The sequence below is a fragment of the Carassius auratus genome, chromosome 27, assembly GCF_003368295.1.
Source record: "Carassius auratus strain Wakin chromosome 27, ASM336829v1, whole genome shotgun sequence".
NCBI classification, from domain to species: Eukaryota; Metazoa; Chordata; class Actinopteri; order Cypriniformes; family Cyprinidae; genus Carassius; species Carassius auratus.
In genome coordinates, this window is record NC_039269.1 from 14,874,816 (window position 1) to 14,893,172 (window position 18,357).

General features: G+C 38.7%; 1 protein-coding gene across 6 annotated transcripts in view; it reads left to right on the plus strand.

Moving 5' to 3' along the window:
- Positions 1–2,060: 2,060 nt before the first annotated feature.
- The window catches only part of LOC113045597 (eukaryotic translation initiation factor 4 gamma 1-like), a 28,211-nt gene continuing 11,914 nt past the window's right edge, over positions 2,061–18,357 (plus strand). For 2 of the 6 annotated variants that reach the window (XM_026206049.1, XM_026206051.1), the window contains exons 1-13: positions 2,062–2,485; positions 9,074–9,153; positions 9,318–9,436; positions 9,522–9,605; positions 9,782–9,814; positions 11,654–11,674; positions 12,589–12,771; positions 12,858–12,942; positions 16,111–16,262; positions 16,337–16,429; positions 16,516–16,594; positions 17,381–18,145; positions 18,239–18,327. In XM_026206049.1, the coding sequence (XP_026061834.1) occupies positions 9,362–9,436; positions 9,522–9,605; positions 9,782–9,814; positions 11,654–11,674; positions 12,589–12,771; positions 12,858–12,942; positions 16,111–16,262; positions 16,337–16,429; positions 16,516–16,594; positions 17,381–18,145; positions 18,239–18,327 (1,659 nt within the window). In that variant the 5' untranslated portion in view covers positions 2,062–2,485; positions 9,074–9,153; positions 9,318–9,361. Of the gene's footprint in view, positions 2,486–9,073; positions 9,154–9,317; positions 9,437–9,521; positions 9,606–9,781; positions 9,815–11,653; positions 11,675–12,588; positions 12,772–12,857; positions 12,943–16,110; positions 16,263–16,336; positions 16,430–16,515; positions 16,595–17,380; positions 18,146–18,238; positions 18,328–18,357 lie in introns of all 6 variants that reach the window. The other 4 variants (XM_026206050.1, XM_026206052.1, XM_026206054.1 and 1 more) reach the window with 4 other exon arrangements.

Sequence of the window (18,357 nt, forward strand, 5' to 3'; positions counted from 1 at the left end):
TATATATTTATATCAGAAACGTAGCAAGGCCATCTGGAAAATAGTCCATGTGACATCAGTGATTCAATCGTAATTTCACGCAGCTACAAGAATAGGTAACACTTTAGAATAAGGTTCCATTAGTTAATGTTAGTTAACTACTTTCGTTAACATGAACTAAGCAAGAACAATCCTTCTACAGCATTTATAAGTCTTAGTTCATGTTAATTTCAACATTTACTAATGCATTATTTAAATCAAAAGTTGTGCTTGTTAACATTAGTTAATGCACTGTGAATTACCATGAACTAACAATGAATAACTGTATTTTCATTAACTAACATTAACGAAGATGAATAAATACAGTAATAAATGTATTATTCATTGTTTGTTCATGTGAATTAAAACATTAACTAACATTAACTTATGGAACCTTATTCTAAAGTGTTACCCAACAATACTTTTTGTGCACAAAGAAAACAGTAATACTATAATTTATTCAACAAATCTTCTTCGTGAGTTACCGTCTTTCGCCATTTTGGAGAGTATCCCAGAACGTAATCAACATAATCATCATTGTTTACATTAACCATGTGCGGGATTATGATTACGTTTCCTCTAAAAAAAAAAAATTATTCAGCGTGAAGCCTCTCCTCCACTGACATCCATAAAACAGCCTCTGCTCTCCTGTCCCATGTACTGCCAGAACGGAAGTGTTAGCATTAGCCGTTGCACTTTTTTGGCTAAAGATTGCAGGCTTGCCTTTCTAGTGGCTTTGGCCTTAGTAATCCTAAAGACATTGATTAGCTTGTTCAGGTGTTTGATTAGGGTTTGAGCTAAACTCTACAGGACAGCGGGACTCCAGGACTTTGCCTATCCCTGCTCCAGACATTTGATTGGACTGACATATGTGGTTCTCTATCAAAAATCGTTGGTTACTTTCTACCAGTGAACTCTTTGATGTTATTATTACTGAATATCGACTCTACGGCTCTGTCCCAAATCAGACCCTAAATCCTTGCGGTCTTCCAATTTTGCACAAACATGTAAATTGAAGGACTAGAGTGCCTGAGGACAATTCAAAGTATCAAAGTATCAATCAAATGTATGCATTTAAGACTTGAATTCAGAGTGAACACAGTTGACTTCTCCACTGCCTCCCCACCCCCTGTGTATGCTTTGACATATAAGTGTGACATACCATAAAACATTTGATCATTTGTGTGTGTGTGTGTGTGTGTGTGTGTGTGTGTAATTGTTTATGCTACATTTTGTGGGCCGAATGTCCCCATAGGGATTGTAAAATTTTTATTATTTTTTGACATTGTGGGGACAATAGGGCGGTTCCCACAAGGAAAAGAAATCATACAAATAGTAAATGATGTTTATCTGAAAGTGTAAAAATTCAAACAGGTTTTCTGTCAGAGGTAGGTTTAGGGTTAGGGGATCCCCTAGGGGATTAGGGGATAATGTTTGGTCAGTATGAAAGTAATAGAAGTCTATGGAAAGTCCCCACAATTCACATAAACAAACGTGTGTGTGTGTGTGTGTGTGTGTGTGTGTTTACCTGCTGTATAATATGTGCCCTTTTGAAAAGAGACTGCAGGGTTAAGTGGGGTGGGAGAGGGATTCAAATAATAAAATAATCACATTATATATATTATGTTCACGTCATAATTTATGTTGTATTTCATGTTATTTTAATAATTGACTTAGATTAAAAATAGCATATGGTATTACATTTCATATTTCCTCAAATAAAAAATGGATAGACAAAGACAGATTCATAGATAGATAGATAGATAGATAGATAGATAGATAGATAGATAGATAGATAGATAGATAGATAGATAGATAGAATGACAGAGAGTTTGAATGCCGTACTGATTTATGATCGTTTTATATCTCGTTTTATATATATTTATTATATCTTACAGCATTCACTGATTTAATTTTGTGAATATGTTTCACAAAATAAATTAACATTCATAATCTGTATAAGTGGAGGAGACTTTTATTTGTTTGTACCCTTTGCGAATGACCCCGCTGCGCTCAGGTTGATTAACCCGGAAGTACCCACGCGGCTCATGAGCACTCCGTCCGGTTCTGCGGGCTCAAGGGGAGAAGCGCAGAAGCACCATGGCTCTGTTCTAATCGCGTTTATTAAGAGAAGTGTGATCAACTTACCGGCAATCCGTCACCATCCGCGCCTTAAACATGGACCTCCAGTCAAGAGGCTTGTCCTTGGGGCATCAACTCTGTCAGTAGTAACATCTGGAAACCGTATTTATTAGTTTTCCCCCCATACTGTCACTTTTTGTCGCCTTTGCACGCTACATGGGATTTAAACCTAAAGTGTCAGCAGCTAGCCAACACTTCTCATTTGATTAACCCAAATATCCCCGTGGAAACCAAGACGTCCTCTGTTAGTAACAAAAAAAAAAACTCTCAAGAAACACGTTGACGAAGTCTTGTCCTCAAGTTTTCCCGTTGGTCCGCGGCGCGGGTGAGTAACGTTAATCCTACCGTGTGTGCTAACTCTGATAGCCGCGTCTAAACCGATCATCGCAGGGGCCAAGCGGGCCTAGATTGATCCTCGCGACGGGTTTAATGTTTAAGTGTGTTCACCTATCAAACATTTTCTTCGTAAAATGCTTTTCTTTTAACTTGTCACCGATTGTTTCCCTTCCTGGTATGCCGGGTATGTGTTTCTGAGGCTTTATTTCCCAGCACTCCGCTTGTTTTCAGTTTCACACATTCATATTGCTCATATATGGGTGTCGGTCCTCTGAAATCTAGGGAACATATAAACTCGGCACGGTTTTGTCCCGTTAAGGTTTCCACGGCTCTTCGAGCGTGGATGGCTTGTTCTCTGCGATTTGAGGAGCATTTGTGACCGTTAAATGTCTCGTGACGCGTTGAAGGAATGTCGGCACGCGGACGCTGTAAGAAGTTTGAACGAATTCTTTCCTCAACAAAATCGACCTTGCCGATGTTTTACATACGATACTGTAAAAGAACCAGAGAGTCGATCTCACTGACCGGCTTTCATTCACCATGTCATTGATTTATAGAAGGGGTAACGTTAGCTAATTAGCTAGTGCGGTGAAATCGACACTTCCCTTCACATTTGCTGTGGGCCCGGCTTGATTTTATAGTTTTCTCAGATGGTTGTCGAGATGGGTTTTCGTCAGAGGGCGTGTGGGGGTCGTTAAATCTTGGTTTGGGAATAAAACGATGTTGTTATGGTATGAAAAGTGGAATTGATCGGAACGTGTCAGTGCCATATGGAGGCTAGCGCAGTTAGCCACACCGGCTGAGCATCATGGCTGCGCTGTGACACGTCTGTAGGAGCGGAGCGCTGCTTTCCTCACTTCTGGGAGCCCAGCGTGCACAAAACTCGACATTGGAAAATACTACCCTAGTGGTTTCTTTTTTTCAGCTCTACCTATGTGTTTTGGAATGAGTTAAAAGCTATTTGAATGTTGGAGTTTCAGTAAATGAAAGATTTGAAGACAGCCTGCTTGGTTAAAATATTTCGTTGTTGCTCTTTCATATGAATAACATCTAATTTTGTGTTATGCAAAAGAAAGTAATAATGGGAGCAACATGAGGGCGAGTAAATGACAGTTTTTGTATTTGAATGTGAAATGTCTCTGTGACAATTATTAAAGGTAATGGTTGTCGTAGAGAGCATATGTGTGTGTATATGTATATATATATAAATATATGCAATTTATGTACTTATTTAATATTTAAATTGAGGAAATAATTATATGGTTTGATACCAATTATGTAAGACAATAAAATTAAAAAAAAATTAATACATTATTGAAAATCCAGCTACATGGTGCCTGAGATTAAAAACATTTCCTTGCTATACGTTTTTTATAATTGATATAGTGAAAACTATTATGATAAAATAATTATGCTAGAATAGTTTATCGATTTGTAATCAATTTATAAAGACTTTATAGTCTTGTCAATTTGTCATGCATACGATGATAGCTCTGAAGTAAACTAACATAAAACATAACCTGTTCAAGTAATGTTCAAAGAATAAGATGCTATGGCTACTTATCCTGTAATCGATTCTCCGTTTTTAGACCCAAACTCTGAGTTTAAACAGTTTTTTCCTGCCATTAGTTTAAATGATTACAAATAAATTTTTAGTGCTCATACATTTTTCACAGAAATAGCGCAGCCTCTGGACAAGGATGAAATGTTCACACATATTTAGAGTACCTATGTCCGAGCATGCCATAAAATGGAGTATACATGGTAGGTTGATCGTTTAACCTCTAAAAAAAAAAAAAAAACTATTTTGTGCCTAAAGCCATTTTATGTGTATGCAAGGGACAGCGTGTACAGTGCATGTGACTTGAATTTTGTCATCAGAATAGTATGTGGACCACCTGATTTTTTCCATTTTTATTTTGCACATGAGCATTGAATTATTTTTGCTGTAATCAGTTGTTCCACAAGTTTGGACCTAGGGTTGTCAGAAGTAGTGACTTCGGTACCAAAATTTAAAAAAATGTGATCATACCAGCATTTCCCGCGGAAATTGAGTGCTGTTGCGTGGATTCTTAAACACTGCTGAGTGGCCATGTTGTGCATGCACTCAAAAGATATGTCTGTCATTGCTACAATAATCATCGCTTCATGATCTTCACCAAGCATTTACACAGTTACACGGGACTGTTTGAAATCTGCATCTATCAGTGGATCACTAAACCCCCTTTCACACTGCACGTCGGACCCGGCATATTGCCAGAACATTGCCGGGTCGCCATCTGTGTGAAAGCAACCACGGCCCGGCTTTGATTCCTGCATTGAACGCGGGTTGGGGACCTAGTAACATTGCCGGGTTCAACCCGGGATGAGCCCTGTGTGAACAAAAGCCAGATCTAATGCAGTGTCGAAGTGATGACCTGCGTCATAGCGTGACTCTTTTACCGGCTGTTTTGAAGGAAGATCAACGTTTGCGACGAAAAATATGTGCAAACTGTAGTGAAGCAGAGATCAGTTTGTTCCTCACTTTCCGCGCTGATGCCGAGATTGTCTGCTTGCTTCAGTGAAAGTATAACGTGCCTAACGTTTTCGACTCGTACATTACATGTCATGCCCTGATGTCATGTCGTTACGGGATCTTTACAGGTTGTGTGTGAAAGCACGCACATATCCCGGGTCATCACTGGCAGTGTGAAAGTGCAAAATCTAGCGACCCGGGAAGAAATTTCTGGAACACTTTACCTGTGTATTTGCCGGAATGGCAGTGTGAAAGGGGCTTATTATATCTGCTGATGATGAATCCGTTGATGTACGCAGCTTTCAAACACTCCCATGTGTGAACAATCTATGCAAGCGCTTTGTGTAGAGTGTGAAGCGATGATTATTGTAGCCTATCACAGACATGTCTGTGGAGCGTGTGCACACAATGACCGTTCATTTGTGTTTAAGAATTTGCTCAATCACACTCAGAATTCCCACATGAAATACTGCTATGGTCACAGTTTTAACATTTAGGTAACAAAGTCGGTACTTTTGACAAACCCTAGATGCAACACTGTCCTGGGCCATTGTTTCAAAGTAGAAAACAAAACTAAAGAGACGGAACAACAAAGTAAGTACATTAAGAGGGTATGGGATAGCTCAGCTTTGGTTTAAAAGTTTGCAAATATTTATCAGCCATAACTGCTATTTAATGTGTGACCAGGCTTTATGATGGTTAGGGATGCAACAATTAACCGTGAGCCGGATGAAAATCGATTAAAACGTGATGATTCAAATCAGTTGAGATGTTAAACAAGTAACGATTCATTTAGGTGTAGTAGTTTATATGAATGCATGTCTGAGGGAACTCGCTGTCTTTAGACAAGTTTAGTTTTTTTCATCTTGCATCTGTATGATGCTTATGATATTAAGGTTCATAAGTGAATCTTGGCTTTGTTTACAATGGAAACTAAAGAAACGCTTAAAGCACCACCTGCTGGCAGAGAGTGAATCTGCGTCTCGTTCAGCTTGCACGTTGTTTCATACAGATATTTTTATGTATAGTTTCACAAAACTGAAGTCAAACCATTCTGTTTTTACTTCAGAATTTCTAAATACAATCTAATTTAGATTAAAAACTGCTCATGTTGCATGTATGCAGCATCTTTTTTTGAATCATGACTAAAATACAGTGGTTGCCTCATTTTAAATGGAAAGAGCAAAGACAGCCTTGTTTATATGAAGATATTTATTTTATTTGTTACTTATTTGATTTAGGTCTCGTTTTATTATTTAAATTTAGTGTTATTTACATTCTACTTAAAATTTGTCATTTAGCAGACACTTTTATCCAAAGAGACTTGAGGACAATAGAAGCAATAAAAACCAACAAAAGAGTGCTATATTAGTATGTTATTTGTTATATTTCAGTTTCACAAAGAATTGTACAGCATTTTAAGCAATAATAAAAGGACATTTAATTCATAATTTGTTTTAAATATTTTGTTTAAAAACAAATAAATCGTGAAATCAAAATCATGAATTGAATTGTGAGTTAAGTTTTGTCTGGTCCGTTTTCTGTTTATTTCTTATTTTTATAATCCTACATCTTGTAAAGCTCTTCGGTCAGCCTGGTGGCTGTTATAAATGTGCTAAACAAATAAAGTGAACTTGAACTAATGGGGAAGAATGACACTGGACATGGATGAAGCTTTTAGGAGTGCATGTCAACTGCCTGCATTTGTGCACGACATCAAACAGGGTATACTTTGAAAGTGTTCGACTGTACGCATATGCTAGTTGGCTTAAGTGCCCTCAAATCTAGGGATGGATTTTTATATTGCGTGCTGAACAAGTAGTGCTAGGTGCTATGACCAAAAATGTATATCAGTATTTTTCTAAATTATACCAGTTTCATGGTTTTATCAAATTATTGCCCAGTCCTACTAAATAGTTACTAAACGCTACCCATTAATATGTGTTTTACGTCTCATTTATAATCGCCACATCGTCTAATAAAATCAGCATGCATCTACTGTATACTAAAGAGCAGCTATGTGGTGGATTTGGCTATTTTATTTTTTTGTCTCATGCAGCGCACAGCCTGTGAGTAACAAAAAAAAAAACTGTGCTCATATTTATAATTCCAAACAGTCGGTTAGCTACAGATGTTTGGAAACTAAGTTTTGTATTGAACTGACAAGTCTGCTGCGTTACAGCTAACTGAATGTGCTACTTCACTGCCGCTCACTGCACAGAACAGACGGCGAGAAAAGTCAGACCTCACGCTAACGGGATAGTACTGGAGAAATCTTCCAAATAATTGAAAGCTAAGGTTTATTTGCACTTGTGTGTTTTTGTGTTTGTCGCACTTGTGAGAGACGTGGGAGCTGATGGCAGGAGGCGGTGGATATTTCTAGCGTCACTCTGGATAAGTTCTTCTGTGTCATCACGTTCTACTAGTTTCTACAGCTTCAGCTTTGTAACTTTCGTGCATAGTAACACGTACAGCTGTGCTCTTAACACAGTACAACAGTGAAAAGGGAGCCCTCTCAAACAGTATCGTGTTCCCAATGTTATTTAAATGACACGTTGCGTTATTTTAAAAATAAAAAAATGCGTATTTGGTGTGAACCGGTATACCGCTCCGCACTTTGTACAAGCCTGTGGATTTGTATGAGTTTATGCATGTCTTGCCTGTTCTCCCAAATGCATTGATCCTATCTCTACAACTAGAGCCTGGTGTTCCCTCCCCCCAGCACCCCACACACACTTCATCTGGATGTCATGGATGGCTGGGTATTGGGCTATATTGAACACGTGCGTGGCCTACCCTCCCCCCTCGTGCCATAAACATCCCATGTTTGGCTCATTCATCTCTAGGTTTTGTATGTCCTACTTTATTTACACCCATGAGACCAATGCCTTTCTGACCCATTGTGCCCCTTTTTTTCCTTTTTGAGAAATAAATATGTAAATGTAGTTTTGCCTTGGTGGTCTGTCAAAGGCTCATGTTCCTTCCGAAGGAAGCACATTCCCCACGTGTTTCAGTTCCCCAGCATCGCTCACCTCCCCCATCTGCCCTTTCCCAGAAAGTCAAGTCTTTTTGAGAGGGTCTGAGGGTGTTTATTGGTTGCCATCTGTCGGGATCAAAAACATAGAGCTGGATGGCAAGTCCTGTCCTTTTGTGTGAGGGTCACAGGTTGCATACAGACATTCCCAGAAAGAAGAGCCTACATTTCTATAACCCATGGTCTGAGCTCTCCTTTCTCAACTCAGCTGAGAGATTGACTTTCCAGATTTTCTCAGCAGTGGAAGTCCTCATATTTGGGTTAACTTGAGCAGTGAATGGGAGAGTACCTATATATATTTTGCATTCCAATTTGCTCAAACAGCAAAAGCAAAACTCCATGATAGTGTTTTCCTGGCTTTCAATAAAAGGAAAAAAATTGAGACTGATAATGGCAGTCAGAAGAGAGAACGATGTCAAATTTATCGTCCCTCCAATAGACGCTGCATTAGAAACACCCTTGCATAAGCGGTAGCTTTTTATTGTTTGTTTTGTTTTTTGTAACATGATGCAAAGGTGATCTAATGCAAAGAAAAGTCTTATACATGTGCATTAAAAAAAATACAAATATGGAAAAACTTGATGTAGAATGCTGATGACTGTTAAACGGGTCTTGTGAAAAGGGTCCATTGTGTTAAATGCCCAGTCTGGCTCTGTGTGTTTGAGATCTGAAGGGTGTGGTGTGGTCTTATCTCAGCTGACACTAGTAGACCCCCACCCATTCTTTACTTGCTCGCAGAGAGAATTCATTCACTCATTTCTGTGAGCGTAATCATGAGCGTAACCGTGTATGTTGCTGCAGCGTAATTATTATTATTTTTTTTGCATTTGCATACAATGTACTTATTCACAGGATGGATCGTCTTGTTGTTCCTACATACAGAACTTGACTAAGAGATCTGATTTTGGTAGTTATATGAGCATTCCTACCCTGTCAACTGATAGATTAATTTGTTAATCTAGGTTTTTGTTATCTTTTCTTTTTTTCTCATTGCAATAGCAATCTAATTGCCTTTTATTTCTCTCTAGGGTGAATTGCGAACACACTACACAAGAACTCACCCTGAGGGCTTTTCGATACCCCAGAGATTCATAATACTAATTTAGAGGTATGATTTTTACAAATTATGTAAGAAACACATTATTGTATACGTCACTTACATTTTGATTAGTTGGCATTATAAAGCTCAATCTGTTTATTTTTTTCAAAACATTGTTGGTTGTGTCTGATTGTTAATTCAAAAACTCAAATCATGTTTTCCTGATTCACTAGTTTGGTAGGCAAGTGTGAGGCCCACTCATGCAGAACCACAGGAAATGAATAAACCACCTCAACCTATAACAGGACCCCCTTCCGTTTCCCTCCCCTCCACCTCGCCAGGACTGACACAGGTGAAAGCAGAATCGGGGAAACCTACAGTAGTGATGAGGAATATTTGGGTCATGTTTAACTATCTTTGTTTCTATTTGTCCGCAGGCTGCCTATCCCCCAGGTCAGCCTCCCTCTGTTGTTTTTCCCGGGCCATCTCCACAAATGAACACTGCACAGCAACCCAGACAGGTACACCATCTTCAAGCTATGAAACTCTCCACCACCGACAAAGCTTTCAGTATGTTTTGTGGCTAAGCTAGATGTCCTAATTCGTGCTTGTGTTTGAGGAAAAACTGCACGTGTGGCAGAATCCGCCTCCTTTTTGCATCTCAACTTTGACCTTTTACTCTTTACTTTCCTCCCAGTTTGCACCAGGGCCTCGTGCTTTGCACCAACAGGTACTACCAATTTTCATAAACTGGAGGCTGCTTGATTTCCAAAGTCCTCTGTCTGTACCCCCCCCCCCCCCCATCCACCACCACCACCACAAGACACACACACACAAAACTAGTCCGTAATAAACTACAGGTTTTCTTGCATTTAGGTGCTGCTTTTGCTGGGGTTCATTGTGTATTCATTGCCATTTCCAATAGCGCTGGGAATCCATATGTTTAAAGAATCCCGTTCTAATTCGATTAATTTTTTACCAAAAGCACTTGATGTTTAAATACTTTTATTTACTTATTGCAACAAACCGGTTCCTGGTGTACCTTGATGAGTAATCGCTTCATTTATTTAAATTAAAAACAAAATCATTTATTTTGAGTTAAAGTTGAAGTTAGAAAGGGATGACGTACCCCAGACCGTCCCTTAGGTTTATTCTGTGTCATTAAGACTGTTTCAAACCAATCAGTCTTTCTGATTGATTCTTTGAGTTACTGCTGTTACTAAATGCATTCTGTTGCATGCAACCAAGTTACTTTTGCATTCAATCAAATAATCCACAGGTAATTGGATTGATAGGTGATTCGGACTGAAAAGCCTTCTTATAAAAACCAAGCAGAATGAAATTTTAGTCTGGGTGAAAGGGGTGGTGTAGACCTGAACTAAACCGATCAGTGTGAAAGTGTGGAATGTAAACCCTTCCCAAATTCGTATGCACATGTTTATATCTTACAAACTAATGTATTTAATATTTACTTCTGACATTGACTCTTCTTCAGCTGTTTTTTTTTAATATACGCCATCAAGGCAAAAACAGTTATACTTGCTGTGGCTCTACAATTATACGATTTTATGTAATCTTTTCTACGTGTATTTGAGATTTTAAATCATGACAATGGATTAAAAAATAAATGTGTAAAATAAACATACTTGTACTTCAGTTGACGCGATTTCTGGGAAGTTTGTGCTTTGGGAATCGTATTTTTCAAATAAAGCCAAGGTAACGCTAATTTTAACACCCATACAGCACACAGAGAAAATAGGCAATGGGCAAATGCATAAAGCACAGCATAATTTAAAATCACAACTTTAAAGCATTCAGTTCACACAGACTGACCATCACATAGAGAACGTGCTCATGCTGGATAAAAATGCACACTTCAAGATATCACAGCTGGATTCGAAAGTTGCAAGGTTTTTTAAATTGTTCATTAGCCATTCAAAGATTTTCTTAATGCATACGGCAAATGAGAAATTATTATAATTTTTGCCTTTTTCTATTACTAATAATATAAAAGCAATCATAATACTTTTTGTATAAATTAATTCCTTTGTTTAACCATTGCATCTGATCATTAGACTGACTTCTATCCAAATTAGAACTGTTAACGAGGACCGTGGGGAGAATCTGCCTTTCTCAGTGCCATCAAAATAAAAGTCCTGCCTCAAACACATCGACCAAACAGAAAAACTAATCGGCAGATATTTGAAAAATGCCAGATATCGCCCGATATATCCGCTTTGGCGATATATCAGTTGACCACTAAAAAAGAATGCATGTTTGACAATTGTTTACAGAACTGAACCTTCCAAATATAATTATAAAAAAAAAAAAAATGCATGTGTTTTAATAGCCATTTTGAGTCTCATCGTTTCACACCATGGCCAACTTGTTCCCTGTGTGCTGCCTGTGATATTTGTTGTACTTTCACTGTATTTCTCAGGCTGTTCTTAACTGCATGCTAGAAGCTTGCTTTCACTGCTGAAGTCTAATGTTTATTGCTGCTTCTTGTCTGTTTTTCTCTTATGCCTTCTCTCCACTCTATTTCTTCTGCCATTTTGTGTGGCTGAAGGGTGGATTCAGGGCACTGCAGGTAACTGGCCCTCTTACAGCCAACGTAATTAGACAGTCCAGACTTGTCATATTTGTATGTCAAAATGTACATGAGCATTATTAAGAAAGCAAGTTACATGTTATACTTACGAAGTTTGTACAATCAGACTATAAATTTAAGAAAATGGGGTCATTTTGACTTTATGAGAAGGACCACAAAGGAAAAGTTTTTTCATAATTATTGCTGTGAACCGGTGGCATGTTAGGAAAAAGTGCAGTCTCACTAGGCGTTGTCACACTTCTGCCCTTCTGTTTTTAATTATAATGTGCATCAGTTATGTTAATGTAAACTATATTTGTCCTCATTCATGAAACATTCGTTAATTTGGCAGGTAAAACAGACCTTTTTAAAAACTCCTCCGGATTCACAAACGCTTCGTATACATCACATTTGATAGTTAAACGTATGTTAATGAATTAAAATCTTTAATACGTGCATGATCATTCACAATTAGCATAATCCCTGTTGCATTTACCCGAAGCTAAACAGTTATCACCTCTCATAAAATATTATGATGGCAGTGCATCAAAATTCAGTTTCGTCAGTTTGCTAAAAAGACTGAACGATTTGCGCACCATTTACAAGTTGTAAGGAGCAGGTCTAAACATTTTGAAAATACGAACACTTTCATGAATCTATAGGTTTACATCAGAACGGCTTTACAAATGATTTACACAAATTTGCTCTGCTTGCGTTTCACGTTTGAGGCCTATTAATCTTAAAATATAGTCTGCACTACTTTCCAAGGTCATGTGACATTGACTGGAGTAATGGCTGCTGAAAATGTAGTCCTGTTTGCATGGATGTGGATGTAGAAACAGTACAGAAGTAACACAACATGTGAAGTTTGGTCTTGTGTGACTTGTTTTCTGAATCTCTTATTTCATCAACAGTCGTACTACCAACCTAACCGGCCCAACATGCAAGGCAATCCCCCTCGGATCCCACCCAGCAGCACCCCCCGGTCTGTTGCACCCACTCATGTCTACCAACCTACCTCACAGGTTATGATGATTCCCCAGCAACAGTTGCAATTCACCAACACTCAGGGCCATGCCATTTTCCTACACGGACAGGTAGCACATTGTTCTTTTAATTGCCAAGTTGTGCATTTTTTGTGAGGCTGTCCGTGCATCTAATGGCTTTGTGTTTTCTATTGTAGTACCGCACCCCCTACATGCCGCCAACGCAGCAGTATTCTGCAGGCTTTTACCCTGCAAGCAGTCCAGCTGAATACGGTACATATGGTAAGAGGCTCTGCTCTGGGCCTCCCCTATTTCTTTGAACCACACAAATCTGTTTTTTCTTATTCGTATATCTTGTTCTTTTCACTCAAATATGGTCTTACACCAGTCTGTAGAACACATTGGATACCTGATAAATCTTTAAAGGCACAATATGTAACATTTTCATTATGTCCAAAACCGACTTGCTCTTTGTGATACATTTCATGAAGTTGTGTAAGAGTTTGTAAATTCAAAGAAATTATAATTTTAAATTACCCTTAGTTTTGGCTTATAGAAACTATGGCAACACACAGACACAAATGCTGCTGTACAGTTAAAGGGTTAGTTCACCCAAAAATGAAAATTAGCCCATAAATTACTCACCTTGAAGTGATCCTAGTTGTAAATGTCCTCCTCCTTTCATGTGAATCCAATCAGAGTTATTTTTAAAATGGTCTTTGATCTTTTAAGTTGTTTGATGCCACTCAGCGGTTGTTGCACTGCATCCGTTTATTAAAAGTTGAATAAAAAGAGCATTCATAAAAAAAAAAAAAAGTCTCACTTGACTCCGGGGGGTGAACACAGGCCTTCTGAAGCGAATCGATCTGTTTTTGTAAGAAAAATCTCTATGTGCAAAGCTGACCTCATGCCTCATTCCCCCAGAACTGCTTATTTTACAACTATGAGCACAAGCTAGATTCAAGTGATTATTACGTTTTGAATAATAATAATCCTTTTACAAAATTTTTTCTACAATTTGCTACAAGAGGCCTTTGTTCACCCCCGGGAGCTGTGCGAGGCACTCTTTATATATATATATATATATATATATATATATATATATAATATATATATATATATATGTGTATGTGTGTGTGTGTATATGTGTGGATCTGAGTGGCATTAAACAGCTTAAAAGATGAAAGATTTTTTTTTTTTTTTTAATGACTACAGCTGAATTTTCATGAAATATATACATGGGATGACATCAGGGTAAGTAATTTATGGCTAAATTTTCATTTTTGGATGAACTAAACCTAAAAACTGTATCCATTATGCCTGTCGCAAATACAATGAAAATGGAAAAAGTGTTGATGACAGTATTAGATTTAGATCTGCTCTATATTGCGCCATGATTCTTTTTGTGTTTTTACAGTGTTACACATTTTATAACTAATCACACATGAGTCTGTTGAGTTTATGAATGCAATGGCCAATCAGAGGCATTCAGATGAGTTTTTCAGCTGTCACACAAATTCGGTCTCATCATAAAGTGCATATATTTATATGATGTAAATGAGATTCATTCATCAAACTTGGCATAGACAGCTTTACTGATTATAAGCAGATTCTTTTGAGTGCTTAAACTCATGCTAGACTGAAGTTTTCTGTATAATTTATTTGTTGCTTGAATAACTGTGGAAGGTACAGCTAACAAAAAAAAAATTATTCATTACGTTAACCTCCATATCGTTATTAAGCTTCACCTTTGATATTGTTTTGAAAATGTGGCCTCCACCGGTGAAAACTTACATATTGTGCATTTAACCTGTTAACCCCCCCCCCCCCCATTTTGTAACTCACAGCTGAAAGTGACTTACCTTAAAATTTTAACTATTCCTGACAACAATGTGCTACACACACAATTTTTGTGTATTTGTAAAGAAGACCCTTTGGACTTAACCATACATCATCTAGAGTTGATAATGCTCAAAAAGATAAAAAGTTATAGAGACAGAGGTGCCTTGATCAAATTAGTCCTGGAGCAATCCATAAAAATAATGGGTTGAAAGTCACATGTCTCATGAGTTTTTATTTCAAATCTGAACATACCACGAAACATTACATTTCCTGCAACCATATTTAAGTCGTCATACAACTGCATAGCTGCATTTTTTTATTATAAATCAATAGACAGAATGTTAGACATTGTAAGATATTTATTTGAGCACTAGAAAAATGCAGTATTTGAGTAATAAAAAGAAAAAAAGAATTGGCTTTGTATGTCAAGTACATACTCTTGATTGCCAGACATACAACATTCACACTGATGTATGGCCATACAGTCAGTAATCACATGCTGATGTGCAGTCATACAGATGGTAATCATACAGATGGCCGGCCATATAGTCAATAGTCACTCTTTTGGCCATTCATACAGACTGCACTCACACTTGATAGCTGGTCATACAGTCAGTAATCACATGCTAATGTACGGTCATACAGATGGTAATCATACAGATACAGCCACATTCCACGCAAAACAACTGCTTTCTGTTTGAACTGCATCCTATTGTGTAATCTGTTGCCCTAGCATGAAATTCCAGATCATATTAATTACTCACTCCAGAAATGACTGCATTACCACAAAAAATTTGCTGAACAACCATGACTGGTGTGTGAAGGTTTATTCAATTCTCTATTTTGTTCCCTTTTGGAACATAAAATTCACAGATGTTTTCCAATAGATTTTGATTGGATTCACATTAGATTGGATTCTTCACATTAGATTTATGATTGTTAGATCAGTCATATACATCAAATAATATCCCTGTCATAACTAACCACTAAACACCTAATTCTACCCTTCATGTCTGCTTATATTATTAGCTCACTAACCGTGTTTAGCACTTAAATCTGCTGCTTGTTTCCTCTTCCTCACTCTCGACCTTTGTCCCTTTCTCTGTCTCTTCTTTCTTTCTTCTCTTCCCTTCTCTTTTGGCTGAGTTCAGATCCCTCTCTGGCAGGGAGGGAGAGGCAGGGGGGTGGGGGAAGAGGTGCAGGTAGAGAGAATGGACGTCTCTCGCTGCACGGAGCTCCTCTCACCTCCCAGCGTTATCCTGGTGAGTCTGAAGCACAGGGCAGTTTCTGTTGAACCTCTTGTGTTTGTCTAAGCCTGGCTGGTTGTTTTAACATGACAGGAAGTGTGTAACCTTTGATGTAATGCTACTTCAAACTTTGAACCTTCAACCTAGACAAAAAAACAAAAACTGCAAACATTCTGGGATAGATCTGTGATTATCATTAAGTGTTTTATCACAAGAATGATATGAAGTGTTGTTTTTTCCCAGCACCTCAGAACGTGTTTTTGGCGGGAGGGGGGATACTTGGCATGTGTCCCCCTCCCATTAAAGCTGACTCTTTTATTTTGGTATCTAATCTTGTCTCTTTTTTGTTGTTGTTGTTCAGCGGCTGCATATTATCCTGCAACACAGCAGTACCCAGCGTCAGTGCCTGCCGCGCCTGTCATCATGAACCCCCCTCAGCAGCAACCAGCTCCGCCTCCACAGCAAGCTCCGCCTCTGCAGTCAGCACCAGTCAAACCGAGAGAGCGCAAACAGGTGGGTGGAATCAAGATTTGGTTTGTTTTCAGTTTGATCCATTTGTCTGTGGCTAACCAGCTGCTTCACTACAGATAAGAATACGTGACCCCAACCAGGGTGGACGTGACATCACAGAAGAGATCATGTCTGGAGGGAGAACGACCTCTACACCCACTCCTCCACAGGTTTGTTGATGGCTTCACATGTTTAAAATGACATGAGTATGGCAAAAATAACATGCTGCTTTTAACGGATTGTTGCTGTTGCTCAGACTGCTGGCCCAGAGGTGGGAGGTCCTGTCCAGACCAATGGTGAAAGTTTTTCCCCTGTTGCTGTTGTGATCAGAGCTGGTGAGTGGGCTTTCTTGAAAATACCTAAACAGGTATTTGACGTTAAAGTCTGGGTTCCCACCGTCCTGAAAAACGTGGAAGTAATCAGAGTTTCAAGAGTGATTTCCATGGCTTGAGATGTCAATGAAATAAACATTTTGGCACCAGAAGTTTTAAAGCTACCTAATCTGATTTTGACACTTTTTTTTGCTGAAGAATCAAAAACACATCAAAGGCCGTCTTTTTGTGCTTCCTGTTTCTCACAGTAAGCTTGACTGAAATTTAGCACTCAGTACCTCCACTTTTAATATTATTTGTAAAGTGCCTGTCTTGAGATTTGGTTGTATTCATTTGCCTGCAAATTCAGAAGTCACATCAAGCAAAACTGTTTCAATAAATGTGGTGTCAGTTCAGTGTCCTCATTCACATTCTTATAAGTAATAGATGTAGTGTTATATTGTAATGCTTACTGTTTAAAGCTCAAACACCATTTTGTGAAACATTTTAAGTTGGAGGTCATCTTAACATTTTATCTTAAGAGTTTATTTATGCTGATTTATAAGGACATTCCTATCAGAAATTACAATTCGTTTTTTTGTCTTTAGAACCATTTAAATGAGAGATTTTAAGAATGTTTTTAGTATAAAAATAGCTAATAGGAAAGAAAATTTTCAGACTAAAGAATTTTTTGTAAGAATTTTAAGAACCAGGCCAGTTTAAAAGTTAAAATGGCAGGTAGATTTTTTCATATATATATTTTATTGAGCTTATTTTATGCATGTTCTATTTCTGTTCCTTGACTCTTAGATGAGCAAGTGAAGTCCACGGCTCCTCCTCCAGCTGTGTCCACCCCTCCTCCATCCAAGACGCCAGAGCAAGCCCCCGTTGCATCTTCAGCAGCTGACTCTAAACCTGTGCCAGAGATCAGACCTGCTTCACCTGTGAGCAAGATTCCAATTCCTCCAGAAGACGACCCAGCGATATCCCCAGCGCTCACACCTTCTCCTCCCCCCACAAGCGATCCTCAACTTTCAAAGCCTCAAATTGGTGACAGTGTGGATGCTCCAGTACTCCCTGATGCCCCAGCTCAAAAGGAGCCTGAGGACGCCCCTCCAGTGGAGCCAGCTTCTACTGGGGTTGAGAAAGAGGAGTCAGAGGTAGCCAAAGAGGAAGAGCCTGAACCTGTGGCAGAAATGGAGGTGGCATCTGATGCATCTAGCCTGGCTGCTATCATCTCCACACCTGTGGAGCCGCCTCCTGCTGTAGCTTTTGATGATGAGGTTGCTTCTAAGGATGACACCCTTCTATCCACAGAGACACCCATTTCAGAGCCAGTTGTTGATGAGCCAAAGGAACAGCCTTTGTTTAACGGTTTGCCTGAGGACTCTGCAGAGACTCCAGTAGTGAAGCCAGAGAGCTCCAGTAATCCAGTTGCTGAACAAGCGGTTCCTCAGGTCCAACAGATCTGCCTTACAGCTGTTGAAGCACCTGTAGAGGAAGCAGAGATGGAGAAAGCGGAGGAGACGCCTGCCCCTGTAACAGTCTGCCCTGTTGAGGAAACGGCTATGCAAGGTGGGGAAATAAATTCTTGTGGAACAAATAGCTTATTGTTTTTATTTTTTCTCCTTCAGTATGAAGTTTGACATTTGGTTTCTCTCTTCCTAGTTGCTGTGACAGCAGGGTTAAGGAAGAAAAAGAAGATCAAGGATCTGAATAAGAAAGATGTCGGAGATGTCCTAGATGCCTTCAAAGAGGTTTGTATAATATGACACCTCTTGGCTTTA